Source organism: Cydia pomonella, chromosome 1 (genome assembly GCF_033807575.1).
Source record: "Cydia pomonella isolate Wapato2018A chromosome 1, ilCydPomo1, whole genome shotgun sequence".
In the NCBI taxonomy this organism is placed as follows: domain Eukaryota; kingdom Metazoa; phylum Arthropoda; class Insecta; order Lepidoptera; family Tortricidae; genus Cydia; species Cydia pomonella.
In genome coordinates this window covers 48,461,528-48,488,358 of record NC_084703.1, presented here as the reverse complement: position 1 = coordinate 48,488,358, position 26,831 = coordinate 48,461,528, and the positions used below count along the sequence as shown (strand labels likewise).

At 35.6% G+C, this 26,831-nt stretch overlaps 1 protein-coding gene across 1 annotated transcript; it reads right to left on the bottom strand.

Moving 5' to 3' along the window:
- Positions 1-1,550: 1,550 nt before the first annotated feature.
- On the bottom strand, positions 1,551-26,347 carry LOC133525764 (uncharacterized). The gene is made up of 4 exons (XM_061862148.1): positions 25,396-26,347; positions 23,716-23,800; positions 22,309-22,447; positions 1,551-6,625 (listed from the first exon to the last, which is right to left on the bottom strand). The coding sequence occupies exons 1-4, from the start codon at positions 26,307-26,309 to the stop codon at positions 6,477-6,479; spliced, it is 1,287 nt and encodes a 428-aa protein (XP_061718132.1). The 5' UTR covers positions 26,310-26,347; the 3' UTR covers positions 1,551-6,476.
- Between the last annotated feature and the right edge of the window lie 484 nt (positions 26,348-26,831).

The following is a 26,831-nucleotide window of genomic DNA, read 5'->3' as shown; positions in this document are numbered from 1 at the left end:
ATCTATTTGTAGCCCCATACTTATTTTTTCCGTAATTTATTTATTCAAAAAAGAAGGTAGTTGTAGTAAGTGATTTCGTATGAACGTAAAAATTACTTACTTGATTTCTTAGGTAATAAGTTTATTACGCTAAACGAATATACCTACAATTTCAAATTGAAAGTTTAACTGCCATGCCAAGTATGGCAAACGAGACTAGACTTGCCGAGCTGAATAAACATCAATTTTTCGTTCGAGGGTACGGCGGTCGGCAGTTCAAATAATGTTTTGATTCTATACTTCTTATTCAGCGCACAATAAACATTAATCGAAACACAATTAGGTACACATATTTAGAGGAACACTATTTTGGCGAAAATACGTGTGACTCGGACTAACACAAAAACATGTAATGAGTACTGGAGGAGCGATGTCGAAGCAGGAACGCAGCGTAGCGAGTGAGAGGGACAGCGCGAACTTGTTTTTTAAATACTATAATCTCTAAAATGTGTGACTTGGACTGCACGATAACGTGTACTGCTGCTAGTAAATTATATTTGTTGTCTTGGATTTGGATACGAAGTATAATTACGTACTTTATGTAGGTATTTTTGTAAGTATCGAAAATTATAAATTTTGGTGATTGTATTTTTCTCAGTAGTTACTACTGGGGATAAGTGACAAAAAATCCCAGTTGCTACCACTCGTAAGAACTTTGTGGTAACTAGTGGGGATATTTTCGTAACCCTTTATCATTTCACATGCTGCTCTGGAAGTTGGTCATTATCGTTCTAAAAAGCTCAACCTAAATTATAAATAAAAAGATTTACAGTACATATGGTGCTACTTTACCGAACTAGTGCGAAAATTAGCACATTACGTTACTGTATCGAACATTTCAAGGGCCATATGTACTGTAAATCGTTGTACGATACATGTGCCAATAAGTAATTCCCAAATCGTGTCGATTTAAAACACTCCTTTCGGTCGTGTTTTAATTTATCGCCACTCGTTTCGAATTCCCTATTTTTCGCACTTGTATCGTAATGTATTCTTGAGCAATTCTATAAAAGTATGTATTTAGTCATGTTTTACTTTCCTCGTATTTGAAATGAAAAATGATTGTTTAACTTGGTTGAAAGGCACCATTTCAGTCTTGGACTATTGAGAAATGAGTGCATTTCATCCCTCGGTTAACAATCTAGTATTGTTCCCATTAGTACGAATATTGGGGAACTAGAAGTTAGGCAAGTAAATAAATTAAATAACAGTGGGTTTACATCAATATTCCATTTATTTTTAAATGCATGCCCTGTTTGGTATTAAACAAAAACAAAAAAAGTAAATATAAAATTCTTCTATCATATAAAATAGAGGAATTATTAATCTTTAAATATAATAGATACCCATTTTAAAAATGTATAACAAAATTTAAACAATATATAAAATAACATTTCATATAACATGCTTTAAAGACGAGGTATAGAGAACATCACTACAACAACATATCTATTTAACATCGTTTTTTTTCTGAGATTTATATTATTTCTTCTAATCTGATTAACACAGAAGTACTACACATCTTAAGTCTTATGTTAACATCCATAATTATAATAATAATAGTATGGCAAATAATTTTGGCAAGCTCGATGGATGTGAGATGCTAGTCTGGCCATCATTTGCCACTAAGAAAAGGCGAAAAATTAATAAAATAGAATGTAAACTTTCACACGTTTTTTTTTTAATTCTTACGTTTTTTCTAGAGCCAGTAAGTTAGCCAGACTAATTATCAAATACGACGTAGCATCTCACTAAAGTAGGGTCAAGGAGGGTACAGTGACTCAGAAAAAATAGGTACAGTGGCTCACTCAACCTAATTTCAACATGAGACAGACTATTTGCTATATATCGATTTAAACACGATTTTCGTTCATAGTTTTAAAACGAATACCGGACTTAATAAGATCAAGTGCGGGTAGTTCGCAAAACCCGCGCAGCAAGATGTTGATAGAATTCCTCGCCAGTCTGCCTGTGACCACGAGCGTAACGTCACGTTCGAAACGTCAGACCATATAATAAACGTAAGTTTACGCGATTAAGTCCCGTATTCGTCTTTAAGACTATAAATAATGGGCCACTGTTGTCCCTTGGACAACGGGACAGGATAACAAAACAAAAAAAGTTGATTCACCCATTTGCTTCCCACAGTAGAAAATTTCAGTACTCGAACAAATTCAGATGGATGAACAATGGTTATTCCAACACGTAAGGGTGCTATGACAGTGTATGGCGATATTTGGGCGACTGAGCCACTGTTTGCATTGAGCCAATATTCCCGCCTTGACCCTATAGATAATAGCTACTTGTTTAAAGCTAATGTCTTAATTCAATCATAATTATCACATATAGTTTCTATATTTTTGGTTATTTGTAGACATATATAAAGTTAATCACAGACGAGGAAGGATACATTTCCATTGCACCAATTTGTTCGCTTTGCGTAAAATACGTAAATTCGATCTTTCGTCGTCCGTTTCATGTGCTCTTCACCATTTGCAAACGTGCTAAACATGTATAAAGAGTAATAAACAATTGACTATTGAGAATGTAGGAACTTAAGCTTAAACTTAGCCGATGTTCAGACTTTGAACTAAAAATGAATGATTTGAAATGATTAAAAATGTAGGCGGGAATGGTTGTTCTCCCATAGACAATTTGAATTATTGCACCTTTTTCTACTGACAAAGTGGGTTTGCCAGGGTATAAATTATCATTCTGGCAAAATAAAATAATAAAAAACCTGTAGTCAAACCCTGGTACACGGCTTTGTAATATAATCAGACTTCAATTGTTACTAAATAATAACCTGGTAAATAAGTTTTTTTTTTGTATAAATTTAAGACAATCTTAACTGTCTACTACGTAGCTATAGAACCAGTTACCATATAATATAACATAGTCTTGATATTTCGAATAATTGATTATAATCTAGGGAGAATACATCAACAGTAGTATATATTGAATTTAGAACCCTGTTCCCTTTGGACCAAGTCTTAAACGTAGACATATACCCCCTTATTCGTAAACGTATACTAAAGTAACGATGCCGCTGTTAATCGTTTGTCCCTTTCCATCATACCAATACGTCGGAAAGGGACCAACGATGATCAGCGGCATCGTAACTTTAGTACACGTTCATGAATAAGGGGGATAGTGATTTCCAAAATTTTATACTTAAACTTAGTAATTTAGATTCCCATACACTTAAATAAATAAAATAATAATTATACGGACATTTTGAAAACATAACCATAATTTAGGACCCATTTATGAGTCGGAAATGTTCGTTCACAGTCTACGGACGTCATTCCGCCATATTTAATCATTGATTGATATAAAGGAAGTCTCTGTTGTAAAGCGAGGTTTAGATTAGCAAGAACTTGCATGCAATTTTCATTACATTGCGGTATCGGATCTAACTTTTGAATGCAATTTACCTTAGTAGTCGGTATTGTATCGTAAATTGTACGCAAGTTCTTGCTATTCCGTTTTTTCAAACTTGCACAAAAAACTAATAGTTTGAGACCAGTATTTGTACGAAAATTTGAAAATAGGCCATTTTATTTTGACGTTACTACTACTCAGAATCAACAGGTTTTTCGATCGTAATAGGAGAAAATAAGTGTCACAAATTTTCCATACCTTTTGTCATTTCGTCCATTCCGTTACCGTCATACAAAATCTATGAAAAATGGTAACGGAGTGGAAATAAAAATCTCAAAGATAGTGTAGTGTACCACTTCAAATAAAAAGGCCCAATTATAGTATGAATTTTCTGAGATGATTTCTCCGGCTCGGGCCCTAATGTGTTAAACAAAGGCTTTGTTTCTCTTATGCAGAGCCGTCTTCGGTGCGTGCAGCAAGAATGCCGTTTAAAAAGAATCTATCGTGATAGTCTAATAGTTCAAATTTGTGTAACAGCTCATTTTGAGATAACGAGTTTGGTAATGTAGGACGATCGGTTGCCTGTCGCTGGTATGTCAGGAACGGGGCCCGTACTTTTCATGCCGTTGACGCAAAAATGACGTGATTTAACATACAGGGAGTTACTACAAATTTAGATAACTTAATTATTGATGGGTATCATAATAAATACTTGTTACGTGAATAAAACCCTTCGGCCGCGTACGCAACCAGAGCTTCGTAACCAGATGCGATCGAAAACTATTTCTGCTTTGTACGAAACCGGTTGCGATCAAAAACTAATTCCGTCTTACTAGTTATCAGTTACGATCGAAAACTTTTCTTTGTTGTACGAAACCTTTCGACCGTTGATAAAGTCAGCTAAGATTATATTTATACACCTTGTTATACAGTATAAGTACTGTACACGTTATATCATCAGTCAAAAATCAGAACAAAAATGTACCAGTTGATAATATTCAAATACTTTGTTGGCAAATACAATGTAACATTGTTCCTTAAAAGACACTGGCTTAAGAGACATGGAGCACTGATATTCAGGATAAGAAATTATCATGAGTATCATGACAAAATATTTGAAAAAGAAACCTATAGCTAGATGGCCCAGACATTGGTTTCGTATAAGAACGAGAAGTGTTCGATCGTAACTGGTTACGGGTAAGACGAAATTAGTTTTTGATCGCAACCGGTTTCGTACAAGGCAGAAATAGTTTTCGATCGCATCTGGTTACGAAGCTCTGGTTGCGTACGCGGCCGAAGGGGAATAAAAGCTTGTTACGCTGTTAAAAACTTAAAATATGAATTATTTCATAAATTAATAATCTATTATTTATTTGTGTGACAATAAAATGAAAGTCAGTTAGACGTTTCTATACTGATTGTCAAGTATATGTATCAGTTACCTAAAGAGGTTGACAAATGATTAATTATTACGAAAATACTAATTGGAATCATACTCTATGTGGCGTGACGTCATTTTTCTGTCAACGGCATGAAATGTACGGGCTCTGGTAAGGAATAAGCTATTACATGAATTTGAACCATATAAATATGATGATAGAATTGCTTTTTAAACGTTTTCCGTTCCAAATAATACAAAGCAGCAAAAATCATCTCAAAAAATTCACACCACACAACATCTATAGATCGTTAAGATCAGAATATGGCACAGAGAACACCCATACGATATACTTACATTAATACAATTAACATTTAATACAATATCAATAGAACCTACCATAGACATTTGTGACGTCCCACGAGTAAAGGCTCCAATACTTACATTACTTATACGCAGTAAATGAGCGTCGTGAATGACAGCTTAGCGCCGACCGCAATAAGGTACCTTTTCCCGTGGAACGTCACATTGGTTTATAGAACCTCATTATTGTTCATTTGCATCTCATCATAACTAGCATCACATCACATTTTCAATCTTTTATTCTCTAGTTTCCATTACCCTTAAATCCAACGGTGCATAACATTTTTATTATTAATGTGTATCATGCGTAATAACAAAAATAAACGTAAACATATACATATTATTATTACAGTCCAGTAATAATCCCTTTCCATGCTCTATTAAATGCACATACATACATGGTGTAACACGAGAAACCCGAAATAATTTAACCACGCATTTCTGAGGCCATAGGAATAAAATAATAGTAAGTGTAAAACGCTTAAAAAATGTTTTATTTCAATTTATTGAATATATTTGTATATAAAAAGTTAATGTTATTGGTAAAATTGACACTTAAAATGAAGTTTTATTTCTTTTTTCGTAAAACCTAGTTTTTGCAAGTGTAACTTGTTACTTTTTGACATCTATCACTAAGGTTATTTAGACTACGCCCCATAATTGCATCTACAACCGGCATTTTGCACTAAGTAACAATAAAAAGATGTTTTTAATTGGACTCTGAAACTAAGAAAATTCTAGAAAAAATAGATGTAAGTTAGTCGTTACTTAATACCATGTTAATATCTTTCGGGTTCCACGTGTTACAACGTGTATAATTTAAAAATGTTCTAAGATAAGTTATAAAGAGTAACTACCCTCATCGGTTACTTATTTATTTGTGATAAGAAATAAATGATAGATAATTTTCACATTGACACGTTGCAAATAGGTTGCCTATACTATCTGCAAAACTATCTGGCCGATCAGGTCATAATGCCATCTCTTTCACTCTTGGTTGGTCTTAACAAGGGTTAAGGAGATAGCATTATGATCTCAGTTAATATGCGTACACATCAATGCATACACTCACAAAATTACTACACACTTAAAATTAATGAGGTAGGTAAAAAACTAAAGCCTAAGAATCGTCTTGAATGAGTCTGGCATTGAAAATCCCTTTAAACCTAATCATTTTTCTAACAACTACAACACGAAGGAAAATAAAAAATTCGACATCGGTATTCCTAACACCAAAGACGACCCTAAGCAAAATGGCACACATCTTACGGATACTTAAATATTAAATTAAAAACCTGGAGGTGCGTTGGATTCAAGGTTTTCCAGCTGTTATGTTTCTTTTTCGTAACTTACTGACCGGTGAAGGTTCGCAGTTGACTTCGGCGATCGCGGGCAACTCGGACTCGGCCCCAGCGCACTGCGTGGCCGGCGGCCCGCCCTGCCCGACAATCGTCTGAGTCGCTGCGGAAGAAAATTATACTTAGACTGACTATAGTCTGTATCTTTAGGTATTTAAAAAAAGGTAAACAAACAATTTGTACATTTTCGGGTAGTTTTAATATTTATTGGTTAACCAACCAAATACAAAACCGCCTGGATCTGTCATTGAACGACCTGACTTTAAACCTACATTATTTGATCATGTAATGTTTTCATCTACCCGCAGCTGCCTTAAGGAGCCATTTGAGGGTAGATTTTGTTTACCTTTTTTTTATAACCATTCTTCTGTTATAACAAAGATAATTTGAAATAGAAAATAAATTTACTGCCATCTTTTTACACATGGTTAAAACTTAGAACGCCATTCGACTTTGATCCTTATTCTTTCACTGATATGTGTTCAATTTGTTAAATATCAAAAAATAGCGCCATATAATAGATCAGGCGAAAGGTATGTATAAAAAATTATACATAAACAGTTAAAATAAAATTTTCTACAATAAACTTGCCACTTTTTTAAGTGTAAATGCTTGATTTGTTGATGAAAATACACAAATCACTATATGTATGCGTTTCACATTTGAAGAGTTCCCTCGATTCCTCATAGATCCCATCATCAGAAGTGAGTTTAACAAAAACGGAACCAATCTGTATATATATAAATTCAATAAAAATAAAAAATCAAAATCGGTTCAGAAATGACGGAGTTATGAAGTAACAAACATTTAAAAAAAAACCGAATTGAGAACCTCCTCCTTTTGAAATCTTTAAATCGGTTAAAAAGACGTACAAAGCGCTGCGAAGGTATTAGGATTATGTTTCTAATGTAAATACATGACAATTATGTACTAATTAATAGCCCCCCCCCCCCCCCCCCCATTGGCCTGTTCTTACAGAATGGTAACTACGAAACCCTATACTGAGCATGGCCCGACATGCTCTTGGCCGATTTTATTTTAAATTTGCCTCCTTATACTACGAACAAAATTGGTTTACAGGGTGTGTATTTAGTCAACTGCAATAATTTACGAGCTTATATACTGAGCAACTTTTCAAAGCATTCAAAATGCACGAAACAGCCAATTTTTTTTTCACGTACCTGGGTTTGCCCCATAGTAAAAATTGCTCAGTACATTCACCCCGTAAATTATTGCAGTTGACTAAATAAACACTCTGTATTTATTTCAAAATGTAAACTAATTAATACAATAAAATCGATTAAGTACCTACGTAGGCGTAAAATTGAAAGAAAAACTGACCTCAGAAAAACGCCTCAATCTAAGCGCGGTTCCAGATTCAAAGTTTGACGGTTATTCCCCGCACGTTGATAAGTAGCAAGTGGTTTAAATGGATACCGGCAACTTGGGAAACTTGTTGCATTATGAATGTCACGAAAGAAACTGTCACCCGCGTCCCGACGGAAAGCTCAATCGGCGCATGTCTGAGCCACCGGGAATCGAAATTCAAAAATCACGCGTCCTTGTCATTCGCATTAAGCACGAGCGATAGAGAAGAAGATATAAGTATTTGAATACGTTCGCGGTACGCGGACCGGTAACAAATCCTAGAATTTACAGTATTTATGCATTATTGATCGATGCACTGAAGGCCGTGTCCAACAGGATAACAATCTGATTTCAGTGCGCAACGCACAGTGGAAAAATGGGGCCGGGCGTTGCTAGGTCATTTTAGATAATATTTAAAACTTGTACAGTCAAGGTGCCAAAAATATGTACACACTACTTTAATGTAGGTATAGGCAATAAGGTCGTGTATTCATACTTTTGGCACTTTTTTTCGTGTTGATATTTAATATCATGACTATACACTATACACTTTTTTTAGGTTTGGGATTTTGTTCTGTTATTTCTAGTTATGATCACTCTTTCGAACCTAATAGGGGAAACCGCGAGCGTAGAGAGTGGTTCGAAACATGGAATCTTGAGCGCTGCGAGGGTTTCATGGTTCAAAAAGTGAAACACTAAAATTTTGTATAATTCAAAATCATCACTAAATGTAAATTCCACCATCGAACATGAGGAAACAACTCGAAATTTGCATCAAATTAATTTGCCACTCAATATTATACACTGCAATTTTCTCACCAGTTTCCGAAGAATCTCTAGAGCTTTTACTAGCTTGTCCGTTGAAAAATATTATATAATATTTGTTCAATGAACATTTTCAACAACACGATATTAATGTAAAAAGTTTGAACATAATTTTTTATTGCCCATATTGTATAACCATGGCCGTACGCAAAACAATTCGGTCCCTTTCTTCAACAAATTATGAAAAAAAAAAATCCTTTGGTAAAATACTCAGGCAACAATTAAATTTAAAGGCTCTAAGCCTTGTTACAGGAATATCCAGAACTTTCTGAGAGCAAATAAATAAATAAGCATAACAATCCTACACCTACACGTACTTATACCCCATTTCACTTACCATGGCAGGATTACACTTGATATAGTACATTACGATACAAGTGCGAAAAATAGGAAATTCGAAACGAGTGGCGATAAATTAAAACACGACCGAAGGGAGTGTTTTAAATCGACACGAGTTGCGAATTACCTATTCGCACATGTATCGTACAACGTTTTACAGTACATATGGCCCTTTAAATGTTCGACACAGTAACATAATATACTACTTCTCGCACTAGTGCTATAAAGTAGCCCCATATGTACTGTAAAAGATATTTTATTATTCAAGTAGGCATATTACAATGCGCTTATGAACGTCAAATAAAGCTACACCGGCTCTAACCCTACACCTCTGACCCGAGAAGATTTAAATCCCCCCTCAATTGGAGAAGGGTATCCCAATAAGGACCGGCAAGAAACTCGGCGGGACACATCTTTTAATTAACATGCATTAAATAAGAAAAAAAATACAATTTAGATTACTATAGAAGTCATGCAATTACATACAGTAGCTACCTTTCTTTATAGAAATTTGATAAAAAATATATATGTCATATCAAATCATACAAATATTATACAGTCAGCATCAAAAGTAGCGGATCAAACAAGGTTTCAAAAGTATCTACCATTCTGTAAAAGCTAATAAAAAGTGATGCTTCTATATGTAGAATAATTAAGACGGTAAAAGACTGTTGAACGTAAATTTTAGAGATTTATCTATATTTGGAAAAGTTATAACGGAATATCAGATACTTTTGACGCGTTGTTTCATCCGCAACTATTGATGCTGACTGTACAAAAGGAAAAGAAAAATAAAATAAAAATAAAACGACGAGACGGTCATTAGGCGTAAACATTTGTATTGTTGTTTGTGACAACAAGACATGCATGTCAAACGTTTTTTGTGGCGTCGTGTCTTACATGTAACTATCTTGTCTTGATCTTTTTGTGTTATTACTTGACCACACACTGGCTTTAAATATATATAAATAAATAAATATTATATAATAATAATATAATTCAGCCTATAAACGTCCCACTGCTGGGCACAGGCCTCCTCTCATGTGCGAGAGGGCTCGGGCTATAGTCCCCACGCTAGCCCAATTGGGGACTTCACATACACCTTTGAATTTCTTCGCAGATGTATGCAGGTTTCCTCACGATGTTATCCTTCACCGAAAAGCTATAATAAATATTATAGGACATTATTACACAAATTGACTAAGTCCCACAGTAAGCTCAATATGGCTTGTGTCGAGGGTACTTAGACAACGTTATATATAATATATAAATAATTATAAATACTTAAATACATAGAAAACACCCATGCCTCAGGAACAAATATCCATGCTCATCACACGAATAAATGCCCTTACCAGGATTTGAACCCGGGACCATCGGCTTCATAGGCAGGGTCATTACCCACGAGGCCAGACCGGTCGTCTAAAGGCTTTGAAGAGCATAGCTCGTAATACAATTGACAATTGGTTCTCTTTGTGCAATTTCAAGGATCCCGCCATGGTAAATGAAATGGGGTATACACCCCCAGACACACCCACTTCGCTTTCTTTGTTTCTATTTAGTATAAGATTATAAAATAAGTGCTTAATTCTTGTTTGCCCCGTCTATTGTTATTTTCTCATTTCTATTTTTAGATATTTTTCCGTTCCATTGTTTATGTAAGCTGTAGTCCATTATGTTATACCTTTTCTTCGTTCGTTTCTCCAGAAACTTCTGCCTCGCACAGCTAAATTGTGGAATAAAATGTCGCTCGCGGTATTTCATATAAGAATTATAATTCACACTCATCATTTAATAGATTTAGATTTAGATTTATTTATTTTCATAATGATAAATTACAGTATAAATTATTCTTATGTTAATCTATATGAATTTACATTATGATCGTCAATGATTTGGCATGCAAACATATAATTATAAAACGTCAATAATAATTATAAAAAAAAAAAAAAAAAAAAAAAACAAATTCGAAATTACCGTCAAATTAAAAACTACGAAACAAAAGAAACAGGAAAACTAAAAAGAAATAATGGAATACATGTCAAACTAAATATTTAGTAGATATCACATAATGATCGTCATTAAAACTAAGAGCAGTAATAATAATATTCTAGAACAAATGTCATCTTAAATCAATTTTACATAAACTATAATGTTAAACAGTTATTATAATTTTAATTCCATGTATTCATTCACTGAATATAATGGGTTTTCCAATAAAAAATTCCTCAATTGACGTTCAAATGCTTCGTCAGATATTTCAGTTCTTAATTCGGCGGGTAGACGTTCGTAATAAGTTGGGCCTATTACTCGCGGATTCTTACATGAAAGTGCCATGCGACGCGGCACTGTTCGCAGTCTTCCCGTCGATCTGATTTGTTTGCCCATGACTTCGACACGTTTGAACATAGAGAAGTTTTTTCTCACGAACATCAGAACTTGAAACATGTATAACGAATAATGCGTCATTATACCATTATTTTTAAAAAGTTCCTTACAATGGTGCATTGGTTTAACTCCAGCTAGTAAACGGATCGCACGTTTTTGGAGAATTAATACTCTCTTTGCATCTGTGGAATTTCCCCAAAGCAGTGTACCGTATGACATCAAGGAGTGAAAGTGCGAGAAATATACGGCTTTAAGTGACTTCCTTGATATCAGAGGTTGTAATTTTTTTAATGCAAAGATAGAACTACTCAACCTGTTACAAAGCAGATCGACATGGCACTTCCAGTTAAGATTCGAGTCAAGCATGAAACCCAGAAATTTTGTTTCATTACATAGTGGCATTGGACCGTTACTAATACATGGAGGCACTGTGGTGCTGCGACCCGAGAATATCATCACATTGGATTTCGTTATATTTAACAGTAGGCCATTCGATGAAAACCATGTTTGTAATTGGTCACAAGCCTCATGTATTCCCTCGGCCAACTGCGCATGTGTTTTTGCCCTCAGGACAACGGTTGTGTCGTCTGCAAATAACACAGATAGCCCATTTGTGATGGCAGAGGGTAGGTCATTCACAAATAATAAAAACAGTGTATTACCGGCTGCTGACCCCTGAGGAATGCCCAAATCAACATAACCAGTGTCTGAAACGTATTTTTTGCCACTAAGTAACATTTTCACTACTTGTTGACGGTCAGTCAAGAATGATGCAAACAATTTGTGTGCTGAACCATTTATGCCATAGAGGCTTAATTTATTTAATAGCAAATTATGGCTAATGATGTCAAAAGCCTTAGACAAATCGCACAGTATGGCGGCCATCTTGTACCTGTCATCTAGACCAGTCAAAATGCAGTCAACGATTCTGTGTGCTGCCGTAGTAGTGGAGCGTTTTTGTCTGTAGGCGTACTGGTTGTCGGTGAGTAAAGCGTTCTGTTCTAAGTAGGTCATCAGGGAAGATGATAAAATGGACTCCACAAGTTTTGAGACGGTAAGTACTATAGTTATGGGCCTGTAATTGTTTACATCACTCTTATCACCCTTTCCTTTATACACCGGGCATACGCGTGTATTTTTAAGGACATTCGGATATATTCCAATTTTAAACATGTCATTAACTAAAACTATTAATATGTCAGATAGAATAGGCCATATACTTATTATGATATTTAAAGATATGTCATATACATCTACAGTCGTACTGGTCTTTAACATTGACTTTATAGTTTTATCCAAAAGCTCACGAGTAACAACAGGAAATGTGAATGACGGTATATCAGCGCTGCCCAAGTGCCTACTGACGTACTGTTTGGACAGTTCTTCATCACTGTTTATTGCATGTTTTTTAGCGATGTTCAAAAAGTGTGAGTTGAATGCATTCGGAACCTCTTCATGAGACATATACGCATTATCATTTTGTTTTTTAATGCAGACCTTCTGGGAGTTTGATTTTTTACCTATCTCCTCATTTATGATCCTCCACAATTCTTTTGAAGGATTTACGGTTTCTGCCAGTCTGGTTTCAATGTGATTTTGACGCGCACGGAGCGTCTCTGACTTGATGAGTTTCGAGTAATGATCTATGCAGTCCGATATGATCGGGTTGTTAGGATATTGACGTCGTATCTCGTGAAGGTCGCGGTGTTTTTGCATATATCCAAACAGCTCGTCAGTTGCCCACGGAACAGGTAATTTCTTTTTGGGCCTTAACTGTTTAACAGGGAAATGCAAATCTATATAATATGTCAATATATTAAATAATTTGTCAAATTTAGAATTAATGTCAATATTATCATCATAAATAAAATTAAAATTATAATAAGATATGTCAGTATAAAATAAATAAATAGATTCAGTATTAAATAATCGGCGTTCAAATGTCTTATTTGCTTTGGATTTTTGAATCTCACTTTCCAACGTAAACACATAGTCGTAAACAATAGTCAATTCGACCATACTGGGTGACCTTAGCCAATGGGACAAACCCTGCAATCCCACGTAGGGTTACTTCTCAGGAATGCTCTGACGTTAATATTTTTTTAATTAGAACAAAAGATAAAAAAAATACATTTTTGGAACAAAAGTTATTTGCAATAATCGACAACAAAAAGAAACACACTGTGTTAATCTTTGGCAGTGTTTTTGACAATTTGTTCGTAATATTTGATAATGATGACATTTTTCAAGTCAGAAGCTTATTAGTGTCGTAAATAAAAATAATAATCAAAAAGGTTGAAGAAGGTTCCATACTATTCTTATATACCTTAGGAGCTACTAACACATACAGGCTGCTCCAAAATAAATATGGTAATTTGTTAATTTCTTCGAAACCGCTACACCGGCTGTTATGATACTTTGTACACTGGTTGTAAATACCCTAATGCATATGTACATTTCGGCTTTGTCCAATGGCTAGGGACCCACTGTATACATAAGGAGACAACTCAAAATCTGCAACTGATTATTCGTTTTTGGACAATCAAGAGGGCCTTTACCAGTTGGTGTTGTGAAATAGTTAATTTTATTTTATTTAAATATAAACATTTATTTATACACAGTGTTTTTATTGAATTCCGTTAACTCCGGGGTATGGGTAAATACGCTTAAGGAAACTAAATGGTATAGTTAATTTACAAAAAAAAGTATTTATTTTTATATTTGACGACCGGTTTGGCCTAGTGGGTAGTGATCCTGCCTACGAAGCTGATGGTCCCGGGTTCAAATCCTGGTAAGGGCATTTATTCGTGTGATGAGCATGGATATTTGTTCCTGAGTCATGGGTGTTTTCTATGTATTTAAGTATTTATAAATATTTATATATTATATATATCGTTGTCTAAGTACCTTCAACACAAGCCTTATTGAGCTTACTGTGGGACTTAGTCAATTTGTGTAATAATGTCCTATAATATTTATTTATTTATTATTTATATTATTTTAAAAAGTAATTAAATGTTGCATATAGCGTTGTTGTAACACGGGCATTACATTTAATTCAACGAAACAATTGAAACCTGTGACATATCATTGTCATTTCGAACATCAATCGTCCGAGATAGTATTTACGTTTAGTAGCAAATGTACACACTGTGTGTACTAAACACTAATCAATTTGTAAACAGGCCTTAAGGCAAGTGTATAAACACGTGAGGGCCTTATAAGATAAAAATAAACTATTGACTATCTCCGAAATGGGATTAATTAGAATACCAGTGTCTTTGAGAAAGTTACTTAATTTAAGCTCAAGAATGCACCCTTGAAATTAACGGAAATAAAAAACACCGGTCAAGTGCGAGTTCGTTTACCTCGCGCACCGAGGGTTCCGTACAAACTTTCAATTTTCTCATGAAAGACTTTTGACCAGAAGTATACTATTATTAGTATAATTGTGTACAGCGCGAATTGTTGAAACGATCTGTATGTATGTTGGTTTTTCTGGGATAATTTTTCCTGTAATCTTTATAATAAAGTTATTATTTTGTAAAAAAATCATAATTTTTCATACGTAAAGTTCGGAGATAGGGGAGGGGGAATGGATTTTTTTTTCACATTTTCCTTCATAAGTCAATTTTTTTTTCACTATGAAAAAAAGATAAAAAATTGTTTTGTAATGTTCAATTTAAGCTCTTTCAAATGATACCCCACTTGACCCAGTATCTAGACTTTGAAATTTTGCCCCCTCTTTATATTGGGAATTTTCCATAATTAATACAAAGAAAATAAAAAAATTACACACCAATATGTTTGGGTTACTATTATATATTATAATTAGGCTTTTATATCATATAGTATTATTCCAGGCTTACCAACGTAACGGCTAAACATTTTATCTAGTCTATATCAACGCAGAGTTTTGCTTGGATGTTAATAAAATAGTATGGCTAATACAGTGTACCAACATTAGGTAATTGTAATATTAGTTATAATGACAATTACTGAAAGCCCGTCGGAAACATACTTTTGGCACGCAGAGTTGTCTGTCGTCTGTCACAACAAACGTGATAAGCGAAAGAACATATGTTTTAACATAAAATGAGTTGATTAAAACCTGTGAAGAAGGGCAAAACTTTTATACTTGAAAGCATCATACATATCCCCAGGAAGAGGATGGCTACGTTGACGAAGTTGGCTATCAAAACATAATTAAACATATTTTTTTCATTAGATTTGTAACGAAACAACGACGAAGAAAATTAACCGAATAATATAAAATACACAGATAATTATGACTATTTTCAGTAAAGCAAAAGTCAAGTGTGTTTAACATTAAAAACGAAAAGATTCCGCACATTGCTAACGTATTATAGTAAACATTTTTAAGGAATAATCTTTATTGTGTTGAGCTCATTATTGGACAGCTCGCCAGTAGCTTTGGACCCGGGTACGTCCTTAAACTACGTCCAAAAGAGAGGTATGGGCATTGTGAATGACATCTCGCTTTGTGTGGTAGGGCACAGCCAGTGGATGTCATTCCAGATCTAGAGCAGAGCCCAACTGGAGAAGTACCTCCACCTTACAGAAAACAGCAGCCAAATAACACTAGACCCTACTCATAGTGTTGTGTTCCTGCCGGTGAGTAAGGTTGCCAGAGCTCAATGAGGGGGGGCGGGTTTAGGGTCGGCAACGCGCATGTAACTCCTCTGGAGTTGCAGGCGTACATAGGCTACGGAGGCTGCTTACCATCAGGCGGGCCGTATGCTTGTTTGCCACCGACGTAGTATAAAAAAAAATAGTTGCGAACGCTAAGCGGCGCTGCCATCGTGCACGCTCCCAATACACATCAAAGCACTATTTCACGTACATAATTGCAATTTATTTGTTTTCCATTCATCGAAACGGCATCAAAGCAATAGTGACGTTCCATCGTGACGTCACGGTGTATTGCCATTTTGTTGGGAGGGTTTCGTCAGTAAAGTGGTACTGTCAGTCTTTGACTATCATTTGTGACTTTAGGGGGGGGGGGGGGGTAGTGTGAGTGTAAGGGTAGCTCGCACACTACAATCTAAATAACAAAATATAATTAATATAATCTTACCTTTATCCATCTGCCGCGCAAAATAAGCATCGTGTTAGGTATAAATTTTAAAAGATCTATTAAGAGGAAAGGGGACGATCGCTTCTCCATACAAAAGTTTTCCCCATTTTCCTCTCTCATTTTGATGTATATTGATCATAGCTATGCCGCTTCGTTCCACCGGAATCGATATATATTATTATTATAAAAGTTAGGAAAAATAAAATTTCACAGATTTTTTTATCTCATATAATAATATATTACAACGTACAAAAAAACGAAGGGGCATAGCTGTGCAGCTGTGGTAGTACCTAGTTGGTTACTAAATTCTGTTACTGCAATAATCTTTATCTACCCAACAGGTATTGCCAACAACTTTTCCTTCCGGACGGGGTTTCTTGCAATTCTCGCCTTCACTGCCTTTATTAGAGCTGGGGTCCGAACGTTGCGTGGTCTTCCAGACCTCTTGCGGTCATCGAAGCTCTGAGTACTATTGTATCTATTAATTGTGCGATAAACAAATTGTTTGTAGATTTTTAGGTTTTCAAGCAACTTCAAAATCATGTTTGGCGGGTGCCCACATTTGTGCAACGCAATTACTGCGATACAATTCTCTTTTAGGCCCCAATTCACTATAGATACGACGAGATAAGCGTTATGTGTGGTATATAATTATAGCTCACAAATCCCCCACATTATGACATTTTTTATTAACACGGTAGCATTTGTTTTAACGGAAATAAAGAGGTTGCAAATCGAGTAACAGAACTTAGTAACCAACTAGGTATGGTATATGTATGCTAAAATGTTAATATCTAGAGAAGAAAATGGGGCCTAAGTCTACTTTTGTCTTCAAGTTAGTATGAATGAACATGCTTGTTTGCGACCATTGTACAGTCAGGATCAAATAGCTATACGATTATAAATAAATAAATAAATATTATAGGACATTATTACACAAATTGACTAAGTCCCACAGTAAGCTCAATAATAATATATTTATAATTATATTTATATATAATTGTAAATATTATTATATTTACAATTATATATAAATTATCACACGTTTGTTATAGTATAGATCTAAATATGGACGTGTATAAAGTTAAATACACTTAGGAGCAAAACTATCCCAATAGTAGCATATTAGTAAAATGTGGAAAAGTTGATGTCGATCAAGGGGAGGGGCACATGGTTAATACATAACAGTACTCCTTGGAATTTTCTAAAACTCGGCCTACCATGTGATGTACTTGGCATTTACGGTTATTTTGTGATTTCGAATCGAAAAGTAGAAAGAAAACACATTTTTATTTTTTCCAATATTTCTAGTTCCTCCTATGAAAACTCCAAATAGAAACTCTAAAATGATGTTTAAATCGTGAACATAGTTTTCTAGTTAAGGCAGAATAACAGTCGTCTTTAACATTGAACTAACAGACACTTTCTATGGCTGTTTTTAATGGTACACTTTTGCACCGAACTATAAGTCACCTAAAAGGAACTTCAAAAATATGCGCCATTAAAACAATTTCATGATGATTTTATAGTGGCAGAATTTATTAATTATATATGTTTCCTTATGTGGAGTTTCCATAGGACGAAATAAAAATATTGGAAAATATTAAAATGTAGTTGTTTCTACTTTTCGATTCGAAATTTCAAGGAGCAGTTTTATGTATTAACCATGTGCCCCTCCCCTTGATCGACATCAACTTCTCCACATTCTACTAAGATGCTACTATAGGGACAATTTTGCTCCTAAGTGTATGTGTTTTTATGACTAACTCTTTCGCTGTCCAGGCTAGCAGAGGCGGCCTTAGGCGTGGGCGACGTGGGCCCCCGCCTACGGCCTCGCGGTACAAGGGGCCTCGCGCCTCAAATAAGTACCTATATCTGGGTAGGGTAAAAATGCCAGTGCCACCAGAGGGCCTCGCAAAATGTACCTTGCCCGCATAAAATTTTGGTCTTACCCCGCCACTGCAGGCTAGTCATTGAAATTCATTCGCTCTAAACATCAGACAAGCTCCAAGTAAGTTTTTTTTAAGCGGATGTTACGTAAGCATTTGCTAAAACAAGAGTTCGAATAATATCCATCATTATTATATTTATAGTATGTATTTCATAAATATGTGTTAGTTTATATATTGTTATTATTTATTTATGTAGTTTATAAGTATGGTTTGCTTTTTTTTCATTCAATATATTTCTTTCTTTGCACTAATTCTAGGTACCTCTGTTTGACCCTTGGTTGACTAGTAGAAAATACCATTTGGCAATAAGTCCGCCATTTGTACATTGTTGTATATATTTTGTGCAATAATGTTTATATAAATAAATAAATATATTATACTGATATAACATCGGCCCGAAGTTGGATCTAACGAATAAAAAAATTCTCACTAGAGCCATCTTGGATCTACTGGTTGGATCTATCGAGAATGAAGGTATATTTTTGCCCGCCTATGCAACGCTATTGCTGATGACGCACACGAGATCAACCCACTTCGTCTCATTTAAAATTCCTAGAAATACGGGGTCGTGTAAAATCAATACTGGAATGAAGCTTTTATAGCTATAAATAGCTAGAATTATCAGCTTGCGTACCTGCCGGGTTGATATTACTGGGCCTATACAGATTTTAAAAACAAATATGCCCGTGACAGACGAAGCGATAATACACCAAAAGATATCTTATAGCAAGGTATCTTACGATATATGTTACGTACCATTTGACAGAGTCCACACACGAAGCTATACGATATCTCATAGCAAGGTATCTTACGATATATTTTACGTACCATTTGACAGAGTCCACACACGAAGCTATACGATATCTTATAGCAAGGTATATTACGATATATTTTACGTACCATTTGACAGAGTCCACACACGAAGCTATACGATATCTCATAGCAAGGTATCTTACGATATATGTTACGTACCATTTGACAGAGTCCACACACGAAGCTATACGATATCTCATAGCAAGGTATCTTACGATATATGTTACGTACCATTTGACAGAGTCCACTCACGAAGCTATACGATATCTTATAGCAAGGTATATTACGATATATTTTACGTACCATTTGACAGAGCCCACACACGAAGCTATACAATATCTTATAGCAAGATATCTTACGATATATTTTACGTACCATTTGACAGAGTCCACACACGAAGCTATACGATATCTTATAGCAAGGTATCTTACGATATATTTTACGTACCATTTGACAGAGTCCACACACGAAGCTATACGATATCTTATAGCAAGACATCTTAAGATACATTGCCATATACACCGTGTTTTTATTTAATTCCGTTAACTCCGGGGTATGGGTAAGTACGTTTAATTATGGGTTTAGGTATGGGTAAAAAATAAGCAAACTAAAGGCCCTATAAATGACATAATAAATTTTCAAAAAAAAATTTTTTTTAATTTTATCTATTATTATAAAAAGTTTTTAAATATTCCATATAGCGTTGTTGTATAGGGCATTACATTTAATTCAACCAAACAATTGAACAATTGATTGTATCAATGTGTATTCAAAACGTGCATTGCATTAATTTCAATTAATTGTACACTTTTGTTTGTGTTTGTAATTCATTCACCGTTACTTCTGTTCTACTAATTTCCTCAAAGGTTAACTGGAAGAGATCCCATACAGGGATAAGTTCGCCTTTGTTGTATTTAATTTACTCTGTAACTGTGTTTTTCGTGTTTTTACTTCTATGTACAATAAAGTATATACATATGTACATACAATTGAAAACTGTGACATATCAATGAGATGACATGAGATAGTACTTATGTTTATTAGCAAATGTATACACTCATCCTGAACAAGTGAACACTAATAAATATGTAAACAGGCCCTAAGGCAAGTGTATACGCTCCTAATGACCTTGTAAGATAAAAACGTATTATTGATTATCTCCTAAATGGAGTTAATTAGAATACCGGTGTCTTTGAAAATGTTACTTAATTTAAGCTCTAGAATGCACCCTTGAAATTAACGGACATTAAAAAAAAACACGGTGTATAGCTCGGTATATTACGATATATTTTGGTATATTTCCTCTTTCTCACAATGTGGGTGCTAGACAAACAGTGATATACATACACCGTGTTTTTTTTTTATTTGCGTTAATTTCAAGGGTGCATTCCTGAGCTTAAATTAAGTAACTTTCTCAAAGACACCGGTATTCTAATTAACTCCATTTTGGAGATAATCAATATTTCATTTTTATCTGATAAAGCCCTTACGAGTGTGTACACTTACCTTAGGGCCCGTTCACATATTGATTAGTGTTTTGTATGAGTTTATACATTTGCTACTAAACATAAGTACTATCTCGGACGATCGATGTTCGAAATGACATTGACATGTCACAGTTTTCAATTGTTTGATTGAGATAAATGTAATGCCCGTGTTACAACAACGCTATATGCAACATTTAATTACTTTTTATAACAAAAATATATTAAAAAAAAATATTGAAAAGATTTTTTTTGGAAAATAACTATGTCATGTAGTTTCCTTAAACGTACTTACCAATACCCCGAAGTTAACGGAATTCAATAAAAACACGGTGGATATTGGTATCGTTGGCATGTGTGGTGCTTAGCTACTGTCTGTCGGTATATTAATATATATTATCGCCCCGTCTGTGACGGGCTTAACGCAAAATTGCGGTATTCTTATGTTTTGCGATTGTATTCCCGCCTGTCTACGCTACATACAAATCATGGCGTGTGTGGTGCTTAGCTATACTATAAGGTATCGGTCGGTATCTTGCGGTATATTAATATATATGTTACCGCTCGGGAGCACGGGCTTAACGCAAAATTGCGGTTTCTATATTGATTTTTTGGTCGCTTTAATCAAGGACAAATAACTTAAAAACATCACACGGAAACAGCACTATATTTGCAAGGGCTGACACCAACCGAAACGTTAAACGGTTAAGTATGTCTATAAAAAATAATCACGAATATATCTAGTCTTCCGTGTGATTTTTTTAAAGCATTATGCCGTTGCGAAAACGTTCAACAATTCAATATAAAAACTACAATTTCGCGTTGACCCTTATGGGACAAATTTTTTGCGTGTGTATTGTGCGACAGTATATATCGGAGCGGGCGAGGTGCTCAAAAATATCTGAACACACACGCTAGCGCCTTGACAAATGAGGCGTGTTCAGATATTTGGGAGCACCTAGGCCGCTCCGATATATCTGATGGCGACTGAACATGGAAATGTATGACACTTAGAGACATTTACACTTCTAAATAATTTTAGTTATATGTGTTTTTTTTTAAGTTTAGTTTTTTTCTAATTCGACATTAAGAGACTTTATACATCTCTAAATAATAATAATACTTTAGTTTGCATTGATATTTTCAGTTAAGTATATAATAATTGTTGGTGTCCTTTTTTTTTTGAACGCAAATTCCATGTTGAAGTGTAAAAGTGATAATCCTATTTTTGTTTTTATGTACATAGGATGTGATAAATATTGTAATTGTTTAGTGTTAGTATAAGTAAGGATGTCTGTTTTAAGTTCCGATTATAACGCTGTCGTAAAATTATTGTCTGAACTCCCAGTGGGAATTGTGTTAGGATGTAGGCTAAATTTATTATTTTAGAATCTTATCCGTGTATATTACTGGCCTGTATCTGTTTTTTTCCCCGATAAAGAAAAAAAAACAAAAAGTGCCTTTGTGGCCTATTTGCTGAATAAATGTCGACGTAGAAGTATAACATGAAAAGCCTCACCCGTACTGCCGCGGCACTCTGGCTCTGGGACACAGAACTGGTGGTAATTCACGGGCACGTCGTTGCAACAGCCGGCGGTGGGAGGGCGGAGCACTCGGATCTCGGAGCCGCCGAAAAGCGTGTGGTCTTCTTGGAGAGCCTGTTAAAGGTTACAGCCGTATTATAGTTGGGTGTTTTAGCATAAGAATAGCGAGTCACCCAATGGTACCCAAGAGAGGGAGAGAGAGGGGCGAAGAGACCTCTAATGAGATGGGATGATGACATCGCGCAGGTAGCTGGCCGTACCTGGAGCAGAGTGGCAATAGAACGCAGAGAGTGGAGAAGGTTGGAGGAGGCCTTTGCCGAAGGGCAAGCAGACAAAGAATACAAAAGATGGGAGATAATAGGGAGCGCTGGTGGCCTAGCGGTAAGAGGGTGCGACTTGCAATCCGGAGGTCGCGGGTTCAAACCCCGGCTCGTACCAATGAGTTTTTCGGAACTTATGTACGAAATATCATTTGATATTTACCAGCCGCTTTTCGGTGAAGGAAACATCGTGAGGAAACCGGACTAATCCCAACAAGGCCTAGTTTACCCTCTGGGTTGGAAGGGCAGATGGCAGTCGCTTTCGTAAAAATTAGTGCCTACGCCAAATCTTGGGATTAGTTGTCAAGCGGACCCCAGGCTCCCATGAGCCGTGGCAAAATGCCGGGACAACGCGAGGAAGAAGGGGAGATAATAGAGAGATAGATTGTATAATATTCTTGACTTGGTACATACTAGTTATGTATTCTGTAGCATTCGTTTATGAGACTGCTAGTTTAACAGTCCAGACGCGATTTATTTATTTAGTATAAATTTTATTTTGAGACTTGGAGAGACTTTACACCTCCAAATCTTATTAGTATTAATACTCTGACATTGGGGACCTTTTAGATCTCCAGATTTAATGTATTTCTAACCATAGAGACTATACATCTCTATTGTATTGTAGTAATTATTTATTTTAAGAGATTGGATGGAGACCACTGGAGATTCCCTGATGTGAACGCAGCCCGTTGGGTGAAGAAGCTAGATCTTAAATGATAGCTCTTAATTACTATCTATATTTCCACAAATATTTTGTTAGTAAGCGACCAGTATTGTAGCCATACGATTAAATAAATAAAATTTATTTTAAGATTATTACAATGTAATGTTTACCCAGGTATTGGCAGTTCTATTTATAAATGTTGTTTTCATGTCACTATATGATGTTACTATAATTTTGTATTGACTTGTAAAAGAGCCCTTGAGGCCTACTTGCAGAATAAATTTTTGAATTTTGATAATGTGCAAGTGTTCTTTGTTCTGTAAATAAAGGCTATTTTATTTTATAATCTGTACCATTCCTGAACCAGCTAAGCCGATTGTAATAAAAAATCTTACCTTAATAGCCGCAGATTCCATCTCAAAGTAGATGGTGGTGCTGAAGGTGCAGTCGCTTTCCGTAGAGTGGTGAATTTTAGCAGGCCTATGGCAAAAATAAATGCTTATAAAAAACCGCGACTATTTTGGATGACTTTTCATTTTTAATCTACTGGGTAGGATGAGTTCATGATAGGCTGCAGCGTGATAGGCCCAATGATTAATAACTCAAGATAGGTTATAGGCTTCCGAATTGAAGCACTTTGTGACAAATTGTTCAAGTTGCCTTTATACGCACCTGGGCAAGCGAGAATTATGCACGTGCTAATAGCTTCCGCTCACCGAAAGAGACAAGCTTGTCTTTAACAATGAGTATGAGATGAATGGAATGTAAAAATTAATCAAAAATAACGGCTTTCTTCATAGGTATAGAAATAAACATGGAAGTATTTTTCGTGCTCCTTATGTATGAGTATCATCGTGGTATTATCATCATCATCCCGTCCTGGCCGGTTTCGGCCTCAACGACTGATTTTGTACTGGCTAGTGAGAGCGACGATCATGAGCTCTCAGGTAGCTGACAGCCTATTTTCGCAGTAAATGTACCACACTCACAAGTCAGCACCCCTCACAAAATTGTAGTTTATGACCGCAAGTGGTCGGACCTTTAACTCGCCACGCTTCGCGTCGAGTTCCACTCGCCTCTGCTCTTCAAAGGCTTGCACTTTTCTACTCAATTGTGTAAGAGTACTGATTGTATGTATTGTACCTTATACATCTCCAAACTTGATATATTAACCGTGGAGACTATACGTCTCTGTCATACTGTATAATATATTTGACTTGGTACATACTAGTTATGTATTCTGTAGCATTAGTTTATGAGACTGCTAGTTTAACAGTCCAGACGCGGTTTATTTATTTAGTATACATTTTATTTTTACACTTGGAGAGACTTTACACCTCCAAATTTTATTAGTATTAGTACTCTGACATTGGGGACCTTTTACATCTCCAGATTTAATGTGTTTTTAACCATAGAGACTATACATCTCTATTGTATTGTAGTAATTATTTATTTTAAGATTATTATAATGTAATGTTTACCCGGGTATTGGCTGTTGTATTTATAAATGTTGTTATGTATTTTTCATGTCACTATATGATGTTACTATAAATGTTGTATTGACTTGTAAAAGAGCCCTTGAGGCCTACTTGGGCTACTTGCAGAATAAATTTTTGAATTTTGAATTTGAATTTTTGAATTTTATGATAGAATAGATTATGCTATCTATAGTTATTTAATATCATTGGATAGGCCACGGACGGGATAAACGTAACGTGGCGCGGCAAGCGTGGCAGTGACCACTGACACCACTCTGTTGTCTAAAACGGATTGCGTTATTAGTATGGATAGCTGTCCAAGGTATCCGTAAAAGCCGGCGCCAACACCACATCTCATCATATGCTTGATCAAATCTGCTCGTTTAGTCCATAACCATAGAGAAAGATTGGAAACACCAGAGAACACACAAGTCTAATCTTCATCTGTTTTAATATACCTCGATCTTTCCAGATCTTGTCTAACTGAATATTAACTATGCCATTTAGTTTCCTTCCTTAAACATACTTACCCATACCCTGAAGTTAACGGAAAAAAAAACATGTTGTATACTTCTCATAGTCATTGAAAAAACTTACCCAATGCGTGTGATCTGCCCGTACTTCTCAAATACTTTGAAAAGCAGCTCCTGGAACACTGAACTCATGATCGCTGGCATGTTGTGGACCTCAACCGAGGAGTCCAGGCTGCTAGCTAGCGTTGCGCCCTTCTGATCCTTGTTCCAGCGCCTCTTTGTCCACTTAACCAGCTTTTTTAAGTTAAAAGTGTTCTTATTCACATCTGTGTGCTTTCGCTTTAGATTTTTTGGAGCAGCCGGGAGTGCCTCAGATAAAACGTTTGGATTTGATCCGATGTGAAAGTTTTTCAACTCAGACATCAACTCATCTTCCAAGGATCTTTCCTTACGGGATTTCTTCTCTTTATTCTTTCTGGACCTCCTTAAGCGACGCTTTTTAGATGGACTGTTGACTTTCTTATCATCATTTTGAACATCAGCCTTGTCCATGAGTTCTTCATGTGGGCTACATTTTTCTGCCTTTCGCTTCAATGTCCCTTTTTCCCTGGCAGTACCCATGATGAAGTCACCCATTTCATCATGTTTTGCCAGTTTATTTTTCTTAATCTTTTTCATTCCGCTGTTTCTGAATACCCGGGAGTCCTGATTAAATTCCACAGAAGTGACAGAATCATCATATTTCTTTTTCTTATATGGATCCTCGTCACCATTCTCCAGTACTAAACTGGGCCTTTTGTTACGTTTTCTACACCGCAATGACGGAAGAGATTCTGGCTCAGTGCTTACCTTACTCTTAGGCAGTCCGTTGAGAGCGACATCCCAACCTGAAGAGCAGGCTTGTAGTGCATCGATACCTAGTGTAATATCTGAATTGTGTTCGTTCTCCAAAACTTTGTTGTGCCTTTCATATCTTTTAGGAAAAGCTATTGCACAGCCTGCTGGCATTAGTGCTATTTCCAGATCTTCACGTAACATCTTTAAATAACGTTATTCCGCACACACTGCCATGCAATGAATGATACTTCATACGTAAAACAAGTGTTCGTTTCGGGGTCCTATATAGAATGATAAAGAATGATTACAATGTATATAAAAATAAAAGTACGAAACAAACCGCCTAAAGGCGTCTTTAAACTTTTAAACCAGAGTGCGTAAACAAGATTAGTCGAATAAGGTGATTCGTTAAAACACGAAAGCGATATCTGCAAAAGCCACTGATTGGTTGTACCCGCCGTACCCGCTGCCGGATGAAAAGCCGACCTACCATGAAGGTTTACGTAAAGTAGAGAGCGCAATGACTTTTTTTGCCATACCAAATTGAACCTTATCACAGAGACAGAAAGGTGTTTGTACCAGACTAGAGAAAACGGTCCACTTGAGATGTAGCCCTGTGTCTCACTCGCACATGATGCCAACTAGATACCATTGTGGTAGTAATTATATTACTGAAATCAATTACATTCTTATACTATTTTAGTGCTATATTCAAAATACGGT